The 19,477-nt window shown below is 49.8% G+C and overlaps 1 protein-coding gene across 1 annotated transcript in view; it reads right to left on the bottom strand.

The window, feature by feature from the left end:
* Positions 1-915: 915 nt before the first annotated feature.
* Cog2 (component of oligomeric golgi complex 2) overlaps positions 916-19,477 on the bottom strand; it is a 31,065-nt gene continuing 12,503 nt past the window's right edge. The window contains exons 7-18 of the mRNA XM_021220368.1: positions 18,657-18,836; positions 16,467-16,591; positions 14,064-14,190; positions 11,723-11,862; positions 9,847-9,908; positions 8,639-8,790; positions 7,475-7,648; positions 6,681-6,753; positions 6,267-6,409; positions 4,101-4,240; positions 2,592-2,772; positions 916-1,533 (exon numbers count right to left, since the gene is read on the bottom strand). Of these exons, the coding sequence (XP_021076027.1) occupies positions 1,432-1,533; positions 2,592-2,772; positions 4,101-4,240; positions 6,267-6,409; positions 6,681-6,753; positions 7,475-7,648; positions 8,639-8,790; positions 9,847-9,908; positions 11,723-11,862; positions 14,064-14,190; positions 16,467-16,591; positions 18,657-18,836 (1,599 nt within the window). The 3' untranslated portion in view covers positions 916-1,431. The remainder of the gene's footprint in view (positions 1,534-2,591; positions 2,773-4,100; positions 4,241-6,266; positions 6,410-6,680; positions 6,754-7,474; positions 7,649-8,638; positions 8,791-9,846; positions 9,909-11,722; positions 11,863-14,063; positions 14,191-16,466; positions 16,592-18,656; positions 18,837-19,477) is intronic.

The raw sequence follows: 19,477 nt of genomic DNA, 5'->3' as shown, positions 1-19,477 counted from the left end.
AATAGGAGGGAGCTGGTGGGATGCAGGCCCCTGACTGGCAGACCAGCCTCCTCCTTACAGGTCTCTTATACCAGGAAGCAGTAAACCGCATGGGAGTCAGATTTTGAGTGTGTATGTTGAAACTGGGAAAATGTATAACCAACTTTAAATTTGTCTGAATAAAACTGACTTTAAACAGGGAAACTAAGGAAAAGTAACACGGGAGCTTTTTTTGGGGGGAGCGAGACCCAAGTCTGGGACTGCTAGCTTTTGCCTGCACCTCCTGCTCTCAAGGACAGAAACACCCCAGGGAGGCTGGAATGTAATGGTCTGGAGTCAGAGCCAACGGGGTAAGAGACTAGGCCTCTAGGGCTGAGGCCAGCGTGTCCATTGAGTATGTGGGCTGGCAGTTTGGGCTTGGAGCTATTTTGCCTGGGTTTAAATCCCACCTGCTGGTCACCCACCCCTAGATAGACACCGCAATGCCAGAGCTGGGCTGGGCACTGCTGGTCACCCACCCCTAGATGGGAAACTGCAATGCCAGAGCTGGGCTGGGCACTGCTGGTCACCCACCCCTAAATGGGACATTGCAATGCCAGAGCTGGGCTGAGCACTGCTGGTCACCCACCCCTAGATGGGAAACTGCAATGCCAGAGCTGGGCTGGGCTCTGTGTTTTCTCCTTTCTGGGAGCAAGTGACAAAGCCACTGGACAAGGACAGGCAGGGCTCCTTGAGTATCAAACAGTGTGTGTTCAAGACGCAGCTATGACCTCTCCTGACTATCAACAGCACAGATCCTTGGTCGTGTCCCGTTCTACGCATCTGAAGCAGCTAGCGGGAGACCTACGGAGACAGGGTCCTTCCATCTGTACCATAGGGAACGCGTGTCACTGAGGCAGGATGAGGGCCACTGGGGCTGGACACGTAACTTACACATTTGCAGTAGATACTTCTTTATTTAGGAAATCAATCTTCACTGCTGGCTCTGGCTCTGACAGAGGTGCCAACGGCGAGATGAGAAGTGCTACTCTCCTGTGCCCAGAAGCACTGGCCACTGAAGCCTCTAAGGAGGCGCAGGGCTGACAGTACCTCCCAGGTCGGAGGCTTGGGGGACAATCAATGTTCTACTTTGCATTGGTGTATCCTGCCCAGAGCTTCCCCTGCAGGGCCAGGACAGCCCGATAGCCACACACATAGATATACTTTTACCCTATTGTAGACATCAGCTGGTCTACACTAAGATTTACAATAAAAATAAAACAATTTGTTCTGTAAACTATAGCAAAAGCTTCAAATGTCATAAAAGCTATCTTCCATACAATGGAAAGGCATTTGGTTCTTTCTTGCTGAAAGATGGCCCACATAAGCGGGCAGAGGTACAGGCTGTTGCTGGGCGACTCGGACGGAGGACAAGGGTTGCTTTCTTCTCCACTCCAGGCCCTGCCAGGATGCCTAGGGCTGTTCTGCAGTCGCCTGGTCCCTGGCAGCAAGGACGAGCTCTGTGAGGGCTGGGAAGCTCTTGATGTCACTGGTCTGCAAGCCCATCCTTTGTATCTGCAAAGGCCATGAGAATGAATTGTCACTGTGATGAAATCTGACTGGGAAAGGAGGCTGTCATTAAAGCCAGAACAAACTGACCCTGCCCCATTAAGGTACAAAGTGTTCCCAAAGGAAGGAGGGAAAGGTTTTCCGTTAGAGCAAAGGGCTGGCTTAGTGCAAGCCCGCAGTGTGGGCCACTTGCTTCACATTCTAAGGAGCTAGCATGTTTGAATCCCTCAGCCCACCATACTAGACTCTAGCCAGGGAAGGAGTCTCTTCCACGGCTTCAGAAAATGCTAGGAGAGAAAACCCACGTGCAGAGAATAGAAAAGCAAACTATTCTTTAGAGTTTCCCACAAAGCACCGAGAGCTCTCCTTTGTCTCAGCGCTATCTCAGAGAGCAATGGACCAAGACACGCAGCATGGCGGCGCTCTGTGCCCGGGTGTCCCACCTGAGCAGCAGCAGGGACGGCATATCCCTACTTGCCCTGCCCTTGCCTTGCTTGGGAGAGACTTTGCATTCTTTACGGAATGAGCGCAGCGGCAGGTATCTGCAGGCTGGCTATCTCACTATCTTATTTTGAGACTGGGTTTTATAATTCCACTTGTGGCAATCCCCCTGCCTAGGTGTCCTGAATGCAGGGATAACAGGCTATGTATAGACCCGACTGTCAAGAAAGGCAGTTGCCTACATTTGTAAATGGTGGTACTGTGGATATCAGTGCACCCTCATGGGAGGTCTACGAGCTGCCATCAGCCATCTACCATGATGTCAAAATCAGTGCTTTATATGGCACAGGGGAGGAGGCTGCAGGCCCTGCAGCTGGCTCAGGACTTCGGGTAGCAAGGGCAGCACTGCGAACAGCCTGAGCAAGCGCTGAAGCACCCAGGGCACCTGCTGTTGGGTGGGAGGGGACACTCGGGATCCCTCTGCCTTTTCTATCGTCTACTTCCTGGCACACAGCCTTCCTAGCAGCAAGCTGGGCCTGACTCTTTTCTATCACCGGCTCTAGGGAGGTGACACCTCAGTCTTGGCTAGCCTGGCCCCCAGAGCAGGCGCACACTCCTGGCACCTGTTCTCCCAGGTGCTCCACGTCCAGGGCCAGCTGTAGTCGGATCTTGTCATCATCACTCATGCCGCCGCTGGAGCTGACAGGGTTGGTGGCTGGGGCTCTCCTGGCTTGTTTGAGGCGCTTTAGGCTTTCCTCCATCTTCTTCACTGAGTTCAGCACGTCCGACACAGTCTCAAAGTACCTTGGGCACGAGATGGTAATGACAGGTTAGTAACAGACACTGGTGACATCATGTAGGAACTTGCTTTATAAATAAGAGATTCTTAAAATGGCAATCACACACACAACAGCTCAACTGGAAAATGGGCTGACATGTTTCCTAAGTCTCCAGCATGATGTTCCCCGAGAGTGCATGGGTTTCTGTTTAAAGCCCTAGTCCTGGGGCTGGGGAGAAGGCTCAATGGGTGAGGAGTTTGCCGTGCACACACGAGGACCTGGGTTTGGATCCCCAGCACCTCTGATGCCTGTCTGTAATCCTAGCACTGGGGTGCAGACAGGACAGTCAACTGGGGTTTCTCCAGATGGCCAGCACAGTTGAATTCATGAGTTTGGGGCTCAGTGAGACCCTGTCTCAACTAGGTGGAGAATAATGGAAGAAGTCACCTTCGGCTTCCCATGTACATACAAATAAAAACACTAGCTCTAAATACAGGAACTGAGGGCCAGTGTCCTTTCCATGTGCAGGACGCTCTATAGCACGTCAAGACCAGTCAAGCATTCTGCCTCTTCAAGTACAAACATATCTTAGGATTTTCAACAAAGCTCACTTATTCCCAAACTTTCAGCATAACATTACAAATCAGTCACTTTCTTGCCTGGTTAACAAACTGACTGTGTGGCACTGAGAACTTATTTGCCTACAAAACCACAGGATTAGGTACTGTGGTTTCTAAACTGACCCACACAGCAAGGTGGGGCCTCGGGGGTGAACTCAAAATGAAAACAAACCTTACTGTAAAACGTTGAGTAATAAATCAATAGTAAAATAGAGCCACAGACCGCTTCCCTCTTTCCTGTGTTGGAGATGGAACCCAGGACTGTAAGAATGCTAGACAAACACTCTACCAGGAGCCAAGAGGCGATTCCCCTAGCCAAGAGGTGGCTAGGAAGATATTCAGGTAACTGTTCCTGCGGGGCCTTCTGCCCATCACACTGCACATACACAGTCCTTCCCGGCCATCATCTAAGGGACCAGCTGGGGGATACTTTGTTACTAGTGGTAATTCTACTGCTTATCTAAATCTGCTGAGGAGAGAGAGGAAGGACCCAGCTGTGCTGAGCCGGGAGGGCAGTAAAGGTGCCCTCAGGGTTCAGGGTTGGGGACCCACGGAGCCCAGGTCAGCCTGACTGTACTGCAGGTGGAGAGGGGGTGAGGGAGGGAGGGATTGGATCAAGTGGCTGCCCACACCTTGCCCATTTACAGCTGTGGTTTCCTCGTGCAACCCAATGCCCCAGGAGCCCTTGCCCAGGGTGCAGACGGCCAGCTCTCCAGAGGCCACACTAGCTTACCTGTGTGTGCTGTCCGACAGAGCTTCCTGCAGCCAGCTCTGCATCACTGCTGGCTGCACCTTGTCCCCATGTCCACTCTGAAGCTGGTACAGTGGCTTCAGTGCACTGTCCACATATGAAGAGGCTGTGCTGGGGACCTCCTGGAATGGCATCGTAAGCAGGAGTTAGGGACACAAGGAAATAAACAGTCATCATACCATTAATGTTCAGCAAATAGCTCCATCCCCCCCCAGAAAGCAACCAGAGGGCCACAGAAACCACCTGGGGGCAGCAGTGTGCCAAGGAGACAAACCCCTGCCTCTGCTGCAGATCAGGCTTGATTCTGAGGCAGGATGCACAGGGCTAAGCCCTGACTCCTCCCACTAGACAGATGCCCAGGGCTGGTTCTACATTCTGTTTAAGTAGCAGGACGGCACAGAGGACTTGGTTCCTTGCCCTGTAGGTGAAGACTGCCCCAGGGCTCAGTGGGGGCTGATGTGCTGTGCATATTCACAGAGACCAAACAGAAGGAAGGCAGGCACCTGGGAATGTGCCCAGGCCCCTCCCACCTAAGGGGCTTCAGGCCCAACAAGAACCAGCAAAGCGGGATACTTTGTTACAAGTTAATGGTAGTCTAGTGGTATAAGCAGGATACTTTGTTACAATCTAGATCTGCTTGCTTGGCTTACTGGAGTCAGAAGTGACTTTGCAGCTCTGGACGGTATCAAATTTGTGGTTCTCCTCTTAGCCTGCCAAGTGCAGGGACTGAAGGTGTGACTACCACATAGGGTTTGCCAGTCCAAACTTTAACATGAAAGGGGACACCTGGACATGGTGGCTCACACTTGTAAGCCCAGCACTTAGAAGGCTCAGGCACAGGACTGCCATGAGCTTGAGGGTAACCTCAGCTACACAAACAATTCTAAGCTAGCCTGGGATACAGAGTAAAGCTCTGTTCTCAAGGTGACGGTAACAATGGTGACAACAATGGTGATGATGATGATGACAATGATGAAAGAACAAGAGGAAAGCAACCCTGTGGTCAACGGAAACCCAGCAGCAAGGAATCCCTTCCTATACTCCGAAATTCTTGCAACAAATGGGTACTGCTAATGGGAGCTACTTAGCATGTAAGAAAAGAGAAGATCATAGATCACTGTCAAGGTTCCTGAGAGTCTCAGGTAAACAAAAAGGCAGTAAACTAAGTCTAGCACTTCACCATGACTGTGAAAGACAAGCAGGGGAAGAACCAATCACGAGAGAGCAGGAACAAGGAGAGAACGCATGGAGATGAGCTGGAAAAGAATCCCCAGTGACTCTGCCACAGCCCAAGCATCCAGCAAAGGCTCTGAAGCACCAGCGAGCCCATGCTAGAGACAACAAGCACCCTGCCCACTGGGCTGCCTCACTGGCCGCTAACATATTCCTAATGCTGTGCTTTCTAATGTGCTCGCTAAAAGAACAAGGAAAGCCAGGTATTTCCAATAAAGATTTGCAGGAGTAAGGGTAATTAAAAATTTAGGGGTCTATATGGAGACAAAATAAAGTTTAAATGAATAAGACTTGGAAATGCTATGAAATCATTTCTTGGTGCTGGAAAGAAGACTCAGCAGTTAAGAATACTTGTTCTTGCAGAGGACCCAGATTCCCAGTATCCACGTGGTGGCTCACAGCCATCTGTAATCTCAGTTCCAGGGGATCCAACAGGCAGGCACATGGTGCTTATACATGCATGTAGGAGAAAGTCATATACATCAAGTAAGCACTTATGGCTGACAAGGCAGTTAACATTCAAACAGGGTCGCTCCTGATAATTGCTTCCATTTATTTATTTATTTATCAAAAAAAAAAAAAAGAAAGAAAGAATGAAAGAAAGAAAGAAAAAAAAGAAAGTACTTTTCCAGACAGGTGTGGTACTGCACATCTTCAATGGTAGCATTCAGAGGCAGAGAGGCAAGCAGATGTCTGTGGAATTGATGCTACCCTGGTTTACAGAGTGAGCTCCGGATCAGTCAGGACTCACACACATACAAAAAGTAGTTTTCCTTAAAATCTAAAGCCCACAGGGCCAAGCACACACTGAGTTGAGCTGGCTCCTGACCCTCGTGAGTCCTTTACCTCAGTCCACCCTATGATCTGACTGTGGTCCACATCTCCCTGGCCCTGCACACCACAAGTAATACTGACCTTATTGGTCCTGCGGTAAAGCCTGGGGACCTCCAGGACACTCTTGAGATAACTGAAGCAAGACTCACTCAGGTCCTGGACAATCCTGCTGCTCAGAGCCGGCACATGGGCAGACAAGGCACTCTGCGAGTCTTCCAGGGCCGCTGTGACACAGGGCAGTGGAATGAGTCACTGGTCCAGCTAGGGTGAGCTTCATTAAAATGTGACCATGGCGTTTAGAGTGTGCCAGTAAATCAGTTCATTAGTACAAAACAGCAATCTCATTTACAGAAGTTAAATCAAAGAGCAAAACACGGAAACAGCTAAGGATTTATGACTGGAGTCGAGATGTTAATCTAAACATTCCCTGAGTCTACAGCCTTGTAATTTACTTTATTTCCTTCTCAGAGTCCGCGTCTAAGTTCACTTCTTTACCTGAGATAGATGAAAAATTCTTAAAGCCGATCATTTCGAGTTTCTGCTTGACTGTCTCCAGGAGGTCTGGAAGCTGAAACACATTTTACGCTAGTTCCTTCTTTGGATCAGACGGGCAGTCCTGCAGCCACAGCCTCAGCCATGAGTAACAGGTGTGGGAGCCCAGGGTAGAGCCGTAGGTAAAGTCCCCCCCAGGCAGGCCAGGCCCTCACTACAGCAGCCACTGGGCACAGCGTGGGGCCGCTGGCTGCACAGCCACTGAAGGCAGAACAGCAAAATCTCATTTTCCAGCTCTCTATGACACTAGAACTTCTCAAGTAACTAGGCCATGCTCTCTCAGAACACACAATATATTTATTCAATCACACAAAATGTAAACCGTGAACAGCAACAGCTATCTGGAGGTATAAACTCTAAATGTGTCTATAAAGTTCTCTAAATGCTGGGAGCAAAACATGGGCCCAACAGGGAAAGTGGGTGAGGACTTTGATTGCATCAGCACTCTCAGGCATCTGGGATGGTGACATGAGATGATTACAGGCCAGCCCACTGTAGGCCGCGCCCAAGCAAAGCTGAGCTGAGGAGGAAGAGCGGAGCCTGCTTATGCTGAAGGTCAGCTTTCTCCTGAGAGCAAGGAGCAGTGGGCACAGTGCGTCACAGCAGGGACCAGGACCCAAAGTGTGGCCCACTCAGAGGCCACTGTGGAGGGAAACATCCCGTAGGACAGAATGTCCTCGTCGGCTGCACAGGGCCCCACAGGTCACAGATCCAGTAAGCAGTGCAGCAAAGCTCACCCATTTCTGCAGCCTGCCCAGGTCTGAGGCCACATACACCAGCTGAGTGCTGGAGACGGGCGCGGCGCCTGCTTCTGAAGGCTGGCTTCCTTGGTCTTCCGGAGGGTCTTTGCTGCCAGCCAAAGGCTTTTTAGTCTCCTTGGCATTCTCATGAGAAATGGGCCTGAGAGAAAGCTGGAAAAGGATGTCAATGATCAAACACTCCCTGGGAGACACAGGGCGTTTGTACATGCTCAGCAGCTCTGCACACACACAGGCTGCAGGGCACAGCACGTCTATCTCAGGTGGGTTTGGGCTCTGCTGTTCTTGGAACTGTGTCTTCTGGGACAGTCAGTGCGGTAGAAAAGCCTGAGGAAGTCTGTAGGCAGATGGGTAAGGAGAGACACGCTCCAACTTCCACAGAGCTCCCCCTCCTCCTGGCACCTCAGCTCACAGGTATATCCTCTCACCACAGCCACACACAGAGGCCATTTTGCCAATTTACAAAGAACCCGAGACTCAAGTCCACAGGGTGAGGGGTGGCAGAGCTACACCGGACTGCAGCTGCCCTGAGCCTGTGCTCTGCTCTGGAGAGTGGATGGGCCTGCACTGCACTGCCCTTTGTGATGTGCTTCTTTGTAAAGACTGTCTCCCTGTTTCTAGACTTCTGCACCATGAGGACTGGCTTGTGTGTCTGTCACTGAGTGTGTCCCTGAGGTTGCTCTGAATACTGATGTCTGCAAGGACCTAAAGTTGTCACTCAGCTCTTAGAGGCACCAACCTCCTGGGGACTAGAGTCATGGGCTTCACGGTGTGCACAAGTGCAGAGAGTTAATGTACTGGCAGCAGAGGATCAGGAGAGCCTAAAATGGAGGTGAAAATGGAGGTGACTACTTCTGCTTTGATGGTCATCTCACTTTAAAACGTAAACCTATTTATTTACTTTTATTTCTAATATTTTTCATTAAAATGAACATTTTATTTTCAGGGTGCTTTAGGAATCTGATTTTGAGAAAGTCACTAGGATGGGAATTCTCAGTAATTAACCCTGAATATGTGGCCAGGGGCCCACCGCTGGATCTGACCCCTCAGGACACTCTGGACGCCCTGTGGGTGTTTAGCCACAGCCCCTCCTGGTCCTCCCAGTGCTAGCTGGGTAGAGGAGGCTGCAGGGTGCCCACTCACCTCACTGACAAACACAGAGAATCTGGCCAGAATCTGCAGCGTGAGCCTCCACAGACGGTGTGCCAACAAAGGTAGGAACATCTCATCGGACCAGCATTTGCCCAGGCTGATCCATGTTCTGTGAGAAGCCAAAAGGCAATACGGACTTCCAGCTGGAGAAAAAGCGTGGACTCAGGGCATGCCATCCCGTTATGGCTGCCATCTAACTCTAGGCATTGGCATATGACTCAAAGTAAAGAACAGGGCATGCTGTGGACCTGCGGCCAACAGAGATGCTAGAATAGCCCACGGGTCTTCACTGTGATGTCTGGTAACTCGCCTGACAGGTTCCAGGCATGGGAGTTAGCATCAAACATGATGCTCACCGATCTTAACGGGTGCTTTCTACCACACAACACACACAATGGTGTGTGGCAGCGTGCAAACTTACACTTTAGTTTTTACTTTTCCCTACCTCAGTTTGGCTACTACGCACACAGAGGAGGTCAATCCTGATGACTAATTCTGTACAGATGGACAGAAGAGACAACTCCATGACTCAATAAGGGGTTTCAGGATAGACCTGGCCATGTCAGAGCCGGAGAACCTGGAACCTGTGTGCCACAGAAATACTATGTATCTCAATGGCTACCAAGAATGATGTCACGAGTCTCAACACCTGCAAGAAGCCTGGGCTGTGTTCCAATCGAGTCATTCTTAGGAGGGGACAGGAGCATGCAGACCCATGTGCTGCCTTCTCATAGCTGGGATGGGGGCAGGAAGGAAGGTGAACTGCAGAAGTCTACAGATAGCTGATTGAATGTACAGCCACTCTACACAAACGTGCCCAATGTCAAGAGATGATCACAGAGTCTGGGGGGTACAGCAATGGGACACAGGAGCATGGCCCTGATATGTCGCACGCATCAGGAGGAAAAGGCCTGTTTGTAACTTTATAGAGCATCCTTTATAGAGCATCCTTTGCCACCATCTCTCTAAAGCGAGAAATTCAATGAACCAAGGCTGCTTTCTATTTGTTGCATTAAAAAAAGTAAAATGTCTGAGAATTTAGCTTATGAGCAGAGTGCTTGCTTAGTATGTTATGGGGTCATGGTTTTTTGTTTTTTTAAGATATTAAGCCAGTGTCCTTACTGCACAAATCCCTGTGTGGTGAGAAAAGGCAGAAGCACCTCAGAACCGGGACACCTGCTGTCTCCTGTCGAGCTTACCTGGGGCGTCCTCGAGCCCATCTGTGAGGGCTGCTTCCAGGGATCCTGCCACTTCTCGGAACCTGAGGAAGAGGGACATGGGTCAGCGTCGGGGTCAGAGGGGTCTGCACGATGCGCCCCCTGCATAGCCTCCTCTCCTGCCTGCTGACACCTGTGTTCTCAGGGAGTCCTGACGCCCTTCTCCTTTTTACTGCAGAAGAAATAAACTCCCAGACGAAGCCACTGTTCTGCAGGGTTCTCTGTTATCTGCAGTTAGACTCAAGACACGCCGGCCATCCGAGCCTCACTGAGAGGGTCCCCCGAGTTCCATTTTGTAGTAGCAGCTTAAGGACACGCAGTGCTACCTCCAACCCTCCCCCCCCCCCATGTCAGCAATACCACAGTGAAGAAATGCCCCAAACTAAGACACAGAAGGCCTGCTTGGCACCTTTGTCACCTGAGGAAGACCCCAAGTCCTCAGTCAACCTTGGGCTCACTGCACACACCCTTCATCCTCAGCCGACCTTCCTGCTGCAGCCTACACCCTGATGGCAGCCAGTCCCTGCAGCCAGCCACCCATAACACCTGGGTTTCACTAACAGAGGCAACGTGTTTGACAATTGCCTGTTTTCGTGGGCACTGTTTCTAAGCTGCAGCCTCTGCACACTCCTGCCAGTTGCTAACTCCCTCAGTCATGGGGAATCCTGACTAAAGTTCAAGATGAGTTCGCCTCAGTGACACCTGAGAGTCATTTGTGGAGTGAGCTGAGCAGGCGCTACAACAGGCTGGCCTTGGCAACAGCAGAGGGAAGGCACAGCAGCAACAGGAAGCAGAGGGAGGTGGTGAGAGCCTGAGGGAGCCACCCAGGAAGCAGCATCCAAGTGCAAGGGCAAAGAAAGGGCTATGGTGGTAGAGGTGCACGCCAGCCTCGAGAACTCTGCCTCAGCCCACAGCATCTTTCAAAATCTACACAGAACACAGGAAAGCAGACTGATGCAGAGGCCCAGGCCCTGGCTGCCCTGTCCACAATGGGAAGGTAGAGCCATGAAGAGGCCCAAGTGAGGACGTGTCACTGCTGTGGTCGTCAGTGGCCTAGAACATAGCACCCAACAGAGAGCATGAAGCTGGACAGGAAACCAGGTTTAGTTAGCAAACTTGGTAAAGGCACAAGACCCCAAGTTATGTGAATGCTTATGCCAGTTCACAGAAACCATGGGAACGGAGCCCCGACGACTAGCACTCCACACAGCAGAGAGACATCTGCTGCTGAGCTCAGAGAGAAAGGTCCAGGCATAACTGCCTTATGGAGGCTAGCATCCTGCAAAGCTGCTGACCACCATGGTGAGCCCCGATCAGCCATGCTGTACCCTTCAGACGTACTGGAGTGTCACCGTCTGTGGAGCTCAGGAGAAGAAATGTCCAGCTTTAACATTTGGGTTTGGGGAAAGACTCTACTCACATCTTTCCTTAAGCATCGTGTGGCGTGGTCTACGGGGAAGCAAAAGCACTCTTACAAAACGGCCCCTGTGGCAGCCCAGCGTGGAGGGTGCCGCTTTCCTCTGCTCTAAGTACCAGACAGCAAGAAGCATATATAAGCTGTGGACGTGTAGCTCTGAGGAGGGCACAGGGAGTAAAGATACCTAAGCCTCCACATCACGGAGTCCACGTCACAGGAGGAATTGCAAACTGTACACTCACAGGAATGTTCTAGCAGCATGCTCCAGAAACTTCAGTTCCCTGTACATTCTGAGGCTGTCTGGGCCATGTGGGCAGAAACTTCAGTTCCCCTGTACAACCTGAGGCTGTCTGGGCCATGTGGGCACCTACTTTCTCCACCAGGGACTGAACAGCTATTTTCCAGCATCTGTGGAAGGGTAGGACTGGATGAGTGACTGACCTTATCTGAAAGTAAACAGGCAGGTTCCACTTATTGCTGAAGCTGTGATAGGCAGGGTGTGCTCGCAGTCGTTTTACGCTGGCCTGGGATCCACACTGCCGCTCAAACCTCTGCACAAAGTCCATGCTCACAGTGTATTTCTAGAACAAGAACAAACGGTGGGATTTTCTCCATCAGCTAGCTGGACAGTCGGGAGCACATGCTCAAGCTGCAGCCAGGACTGCAAGGTCACCACAGAGCCAGGCAGGGGCGACTGTCCTCAGGGCAGCCTCCTAATAACTCCAAATTCCCCAGCATTAGAGCGTCAGCCGTGACCACAGCGACGTGCGCTGCTGTGAGGGTGAGGTGTGAGGGAAAAGCCCAGCTGAAGCCAAGTGTTCCTCTACAAGCCCAGCACTTTCTCATAAAGCTTCTGGGGCAGCCCTGACCCTCATGTGGGATCACAGACAGAAGACGAATGAGGAGGAGTCAACTCTCCCAACAGAAGTCTTTTAAAAGGAAACGAGGAAAGAACAACCTACCGGAGGAGACACTGTGTGATTCCTGTGGATGAAAGATGACAGGACAGACGGACACACAAAACATATGCACAGTTACCATGACACTTCCCCTCCCCCCAGACACAGCTAGGGAACACAGCAAGCTGCACTTGCCTTCTGAGGGGTCTCCATTCTATAAGTCCCAGGCTCCCTGTAAACTCTGCTGGACTTTCTCAGTTAGACAGGGCTCAATCCCATGTCACCAAACTCCTAAACTTAGTTCCTGTCACACAGGAACTTCACTGGAGACTAAGCCACAGATCTTAAATATTTTTAGCTAGTTCAGGTACCTCTTATTCTCTGGACGTGGTCGAGATGTCAGGCGCCTGAACTGTCTCTGGAGACAGCAAGGCTGAAGGAGTACAGAGGACCACGCTTTCGGAAGAGCTGTGGTGTGGGCTTCAAGCCGGGGGCATGGCTTCAATCAAGTGACAGAGACTCACAGAAAATGCAGCCACTGGCCCTGGGCCAGAAAGCCTGCTCAGCCCTGGTCTAGAATTTGGAGTTCAGGTTCTCTCAGAAAGATTCCCTTCTGAGTCTAAACATCTGCCAAGCCACCATGATCCTTAAGAGTCTCTGAAGAACCCAGCAAACTAGAAAGACCCCTGATTGGCTCACATCCACACTTCTCCTTCACCCTGATTGGCTCACACCCACACTTCTCCTTCACCCTGATTGGCTCACACCCACACTTCTCCTTCACCCTGATTGGCTCACACCCACACTTCTCCACCCCACGCACACTATTCAATCTAAAACACACCATTTCTAAAATCATGAAACCTGCTTACACAACTTATGGAAAACACAAGTCACCATATCATTCAATATTCTAAACGCAGGACAAACAGCACAGTGGACAGATGGGCTTCTCTGGTACAAGCTCCGTTCTAGTCTGAGCCAAAGTCTCGGGTAAGTTTCCTGTGCCTCTCCAGACAGTGGGAAGCGCTAACGTTAAACAGCAGATTAGAAAACCAACAGGACTAGAAATGACCGTGGAGGTAATTAGCAGCGAGCATGCAACACTCAGGATAGACTGTTCAGACACAACTGAAGAGACAGTCACTGCCCGGAAGGAAGGAAAGTCCCGAGCACCATGTGGAGTGCAGCGGCCGCCAAGGGGCCAAGTATAGAAAGTGTTGTGTGTATCTGTACACACGGTCTTTAGGTTGAATTATGACCACAATCCAAGATGGGATGTGGCTTGGAACGACAGCTCAGCAGTTAACTGTGCATACAGCCCTCTTTTCTTTTTAACGGGCCTGGGTGTTCTGCCTGTATGAGTTCTGTGCCACTTGCCTGTCTGGTGCCTGAGGGAGGCAGGAGAGGCTTTAGGTTCCCTGGGACTGGAGCTATAAGCAGGTGTAAGCCACTGTGTGGGTGCTGGGAACCTAATCTGTTTTCTGGAAGAGCAGCCCGTGTTCCTAACCACTGAGCCATCTCTCCAGTCCCCTGCATATGGTTCTTGTTGAGGGTCTGAGTTTGGTTCCCAGCACACACATCAGGAGGCTGACAATCTGCTGTAACCCCAGCTCTGGGGGACCTCGCTTTGTTCTGTATACTGCACTCAAGTACACAGACCCATCTCCTCACACATACACATAAATAGAAATACAACCCTAAGATAACGTGAGAGCATTCTCATTCCTCCAAGTATCATATCCACACCCGAGAGCAGCAGTGTGTGTCCAATAAAAACACTCTGTCAACTATCAGTTTTGCCTTTCAGTGGCCTGAAACTGCGTCAATCAAACTGTGACTTTTCCAAGGCACAGGGTGTTTTCCAAATCACAAGCCATTACCTGGTGAAAAGCGTCTGGGTGCCCAGGGTTGAAGAGCGAGGGTAGCTTTTCCTCTAGTCCTCGAACTATTTCTGGCCACACAGAATTCACCAAGAAATCATAGCCAGGAACGACAGTGCCTTTCTCACTGTGGGACAAGGGACAGGATTGGTTAGTGCCACACCACCTCCAGTAGGATCTGTGTGACAAGTTCTACAGACTGAGGCGATTGACCTCCTGGAACCGGTTATGGAACTCTTCCCTGAAGAAAAAATATTGAGCCGTAGTTTTCATGGCAATCTATTTGTTTTGTTTTCTCTTATTCCTTTTCCTATTTACATGTTCCTGGTAGCCTAGGCCAAGATCTTAAGCGAGAATAATGGGCAAGAAACCATCCCTAGAGATGGGGCCACTAACATGACCTTATCCCCAGGGAAACGAATGCTTTACTTTCTAAATCATTTATAAAACTATTATGATAAAAACTTTTACAATAAAATTTCAAATGGCTATGTGTCATCAGAAGTGGATTTTGGTATATGGTCAAGAAAGTCTTAATTAGAAAGAATTAAAATAGTTTAAATTTATACATTGAAGATTTATACAAAAAAAAAAAAAAAAAAGCAGGCACTAGATGTTAAATAATAATTGACCATGGGACTGGAAAGTTAGTTCAGCAGTTAAGAGCACTGACCATAAAGATTTATTAACCTGCTCCTGAAATATGCCACTAGCCTTGGATGTCAGCACCCACTGAATATATCCTTTAGAACTGTTATATTCTGATGATTTATAATGATGTTACCTGTTCTGTTTGTGATTCACTGAACACATAGTTTCAGAGTTGTAATGCTTGGATGATTTTTGTGCTTTACTGTGCCAAATGATTTTTGTTGGTATCTGTGATGGTCTCACTGGATACAGTTTCTTAGAGATGTAATGTTTGGTTTTGTAATGTATAAAAACCCCTGCTTGAGAGCTGCAAAATACACTCAGATTCAAACTGCCTCTGTGTTTGTTTCTGTTTGTCACTGCTGAATTACCCACCTAGCTTCAAGGACCCTCACTCCAGGGACCACCTTGCCCGACTGGGGTGGTCCGTGGCGGGTAAGGACACCCAGCCTCTACTTTCTGCCCTGTTTACTAATGGAGCCTCAGTCTCATCTATTTTAACTTTTTTTAAGACCACATTTTCTGTCTGGATTATTTCGATTTCACTTCTGGGTCTCAGTGTTACACTGACCCTGACACTCCCACCCACCCTTTCCCCACACTTCCCAACCCTGTCAGATACAACTCTCCTACTCACAGGCCACCACCCAGACTCTTAGCTAGAGAAACAGCAGCTGTAAGCTAACAGTGCCACAGGTCAGCTCTCTCAGCACTCAGGGGGCTGAGTTAGAAGAGTTATGAACTCAAGGCCAGCCTGGGCCACAAAACAAGACTGGGTATTAAACCAGCAGCCTTAGGCCGCAGGAAGTAGCACCTGCATTCAAGTAGCTTCCTGCCGGGCATGGAGGGTCACTAACTCACCTGTGCTTGAGGGCACTCAGCTCTGAGATTCTACCGCACTTCATGTAAAATCTCGGTCCCAGCCCTGATGTGAGAAGACACTAAGCCAGTCTGTGTGCTTTGCTCTGTAGTGTCCTCCAGAGGTGCTGGATTTCTAGTTAGAAAACTCAGAACCAAGTTCAGAGCACACACTCAAGCTCAAAGAGGGTTCTATAAGACAGAGGTCAGCTGGCAGCACGGGACCAGACAGTTAAGGCTCCTCCTCAACTGTGCCCACGAGGCTGCCCCATCCCCATGAGCACTTTGAAGTCCTGAGAACCAGGAGAAGGCTCAGTGTGCTGGTCTGAGAAAGTCTATGGCTGGAATCAAGAGGCCTGGCGCCTAGAGCCTGCTCAAGGTCCTCCTGAGTCAGACCATAGAGCCGTCAGATGGCAATGGTTAAAGCGAACCAGTATTTATTGAAGAACGGAAACTGACCAAAGGGAGAACTGAGGACAACCTGAGGTGAACTGTGGGCACTGAGGCAGCTGGATGGTAGGTAGGAGTGATGTCTGCCATGGACATGGCCCTGGGTGTAAGCTCAGCACACAAAACCAGAAAACTGTTCTGTATTCAGAATGGGATGTGGGCCATGAAAAGAACGCACTCTCAGGGTAAACTGGACTGGGGAGGAAGGCAGCTGAGAAAAGGAACATGGAGGGGCGTGGATAGAGGGGCGTGGATAGAGGGGCAGGAATGGAGGGGCAGGAATGGAGGGCATGGAGACTCCATCCAGAGACAGCTTGGGCCCTGGCTTTGTCCTACACTTGAGCTCAGACCTGCTCCCAGCCAGCAGGGCAGGCACAGCAACACACAGGACCTGCTCACTGAGCCAGCCCCAGGGTGTAGCTCAGGCTAAGGCCTTTAGCTCACCTTGACACAGCTCCTCCTGTGACCTCCCGGAGAAGGCGGCAGTGGTGAGGGACGAATTCCAGAAGCTTGTTGTACATGAGCTGAAGGCCACTGGGATGAGACTCAACGAACTGCTCGACGATCACCTACAGACAGACAAACGGGAACTGCTCAACATCACCTACAGACAGACAAATGGGAACTGCTCGATTATCACCCGATTATCACCTACAGACAGACAAACGGGAACTGCTCAACGATCACCTACAGACAGACAAACGGGAACCGCTCAACATCACCTACAGACAGACAAACGGGAACTGCTCAACATCACCTACAGACAAACGGGAACTGCTCGACAATGGCATTTAAAAGGGAACCAGAAGCCAGGCACTACAGAAGTGAGAAGGACACTTGGGTGTTCTCTATTTAGATGTTATTGTTTGCTTGTTTTTGTTTTCTATTTATGTATTTATTTATTTTATGTATGTGAGTACACTGTAGCTGTCTTCAGACACACCGGAAGAGGGCATCAGATCCCATTACAGATGGCTGTGAGCCACCATGTGGTTGCTGGGAATTGAACTCTGGAAGAGCAGTCAGTGCTCTTTACTGCTGAGCCATCTCTCCAGCCCTTGTTTTTGTTTTTTAAGACTCTCACTGTATAGCTAGACTGGAACTCACTAAGGAAATCAGGCTGGCCTCAAGTTCACAGAGATCTGCCTGCCCCTGCTTGCCCAGTGCTGGTAGATTAGAGGTGTGGATCCTCACATGCAGGTCAGCTGTATATTTTCTAAACAGAAACACTACACTGGTCACATTCAGAACCAGTTGCTATGTTTACCCATAGTTCTGACTTGAAGTAGTGAAGGAGGACGCTCAGTGGCAGAGACTGGCCTGAAGTTGAAAAACCTGCTTCCCCCAGAACAGGCTTAGATCAGAGCAAGGGCCCATTTCAGTTCCGTACAGCCAGGCCCTGGCCTCTCCTATAAATACTGGGCTTAGGACAGGGTCTAAGGTAGACAAATAAAATATATTTCATGTACTATTTTATTTTTGGTTATAAGATTGAAACTCAAATTATAATATAACAAAAATCCATTAAGTTTTAAAAGACAAGAGTCTATAAGTTACTCAGTGATATCTGTAAATGAGAAATGCGGCCCACAGTTCATGTCCGAGTGCTCGATTCTCAGAGGTAGCGCCTTGTAGAGGATGTACTTCACTGTGGGCATCCTTTGAGGGTTACAGCCTTACACTACCTCCTGATCCTGCTCTCTGCCTCCTGTACTGGATAAGAATGTGAGGAGCCATCTTCCTACTCTTGTCAGCATGCCTCACCCTCTCTGCCTTTGCCAACTCTGTCCCCCCGGAACTGTGCATTAAAACAGTTCTTTATTCCTGAGTTAATTTTGATCATGGTGTTTCACCATAGCAACAGAAATTAGTGTACTCAGTATGCCACTCTCCGAATGCTTCTTTACGCCAGCACGCAGCTTGTACCCGTCGCTGAGATGCCCTACTTACTGACCAACACCAGCACAGTTTGTTCTCTTCCCTCCACAGACAGCTACAGTGTAACCAGGTAAGAACACTTGTTCTCTTCCCTCCACAGACAGCTAGAGTGTAACCAGGTAAGGACACAGCACATGGAAAACTTGTTCTAGCAGTTCTAAGGTTGCCCAGGATTAAAATTAATCTCTGTACTTACTGACAAATGTGTACACTGGCAGGCTGGAGGACAGGCCAGCCCTCTGCCATCACAAATGCTGACAGTCCCTAGCAGGACACACAATCCCCACCGAAAGCTGGTCCAACAGGCCAAGTCCTTTACCCCTGATCATCCCCACCTTCCCAGCCCCACAATTCCTCCCCATTTCTCAAGTCTTGACCAATGTCTTCTGTTCCCTGAAGACATGTGGGCAATTATCCTACCCATCCCTTGCACACCTCACTTCTCTGATCCCTGCCAGGGCTGTATCAGCTATTAGGAGTTAGTCAGCAGCTAACATGTTCTGACCCCTGCCTTCTCTCTGGGGAGAACTAACAGCAGAACTGAAGGCATCTCCAGGCTACATCAGGAACACCCGTCAGAGTGCACTCAGTCCCAGCTGCTAACTGTGAGCAGGATCCTCTCCTACATGCATGCAGACACAAGCTCCTTACATCTCTGGTGTATCCTGTTCTGCCCCTTACACCAGCAGCACAGACCTCATTGACATATGGCTTCACCAGGACTTGGCCAACCAGAGCTTCTGCATCCCGTGTCTTGTCAATGGTGGCATAGGTACGCAGGCAGTGCCGGATGATGTCCACATCCGAGGTCTGCAAACCTTCCAGCAGGAGGCCTTCCAGAGACTGTTGCAACATGGCAGTGATGCCAGCTATACGCTGTGGGAACACCAGAAAGCTCACACTCATGGCTCCCACACTCCAAAGGGCTGTACACACACTGATGCGTAACCTCACAGAAGGCAGCATGTGGACAATTAAGGGGGAAACCCGCCTGGGGTACCAGCCAATCTCCTCCCATGACCTGTTCTCCAAGTAGATCACTGGCTGGAAGAGTTTATGGAGAGACTGTCAGAATGAGAATGTCACTTTTCTCTGAAGTTATGAGGTAAATTATTTTCTGACAGACATAGATTTAAAGAGTTCAGCTCCCAGTATCCTCACTGCATGACTTACACCCACCTCCAACTCTAGTTCCAGCAGTCTTAAAACCTTCTTCTCTATGGACATCTGCAGACATGCAAGCACACCCATGCCCACACCCACGCTAAATGGTAAAAAACAACAACAAAAACACCTCAGTCTAGGTCTTCGGGAAAACTCAACACTAACTGTGCCGTATGGCGTCAGATTTAGAGTGCTACCCCACAACTTGGAGCATGAGACTTAGTCTTTTCACAAAATCTGTAGGGATTGACGCTTGAAAACTAGAAGTCTCAAAGCCAAAACCCAAGCCTGGGGTCAGTATTCTGTAACTCAGGATCGCAGGCGTGATGTGAGATAAGACCAGGCTGAGATTC

The sequence above is a fragment of the Mus pahari genome, chromosome 20 (genome assembly GCF_900095145.1).
Source record: "Mus pahari chromosome 20, PAHARI_EIJ_v1.1, whole genome shotgun sequence".
In the NCBI taxonomy this organism is placed as follows: Eukaryota; Metazoa; Chordata; class Mammalia; order Rodentia; family Muridae; genus Mus; species Mus pahari.
Note: the sequence above shows the minus strand (reverse complement) of the source record. Positions and strands in the feature narration are given on the sequence as shown.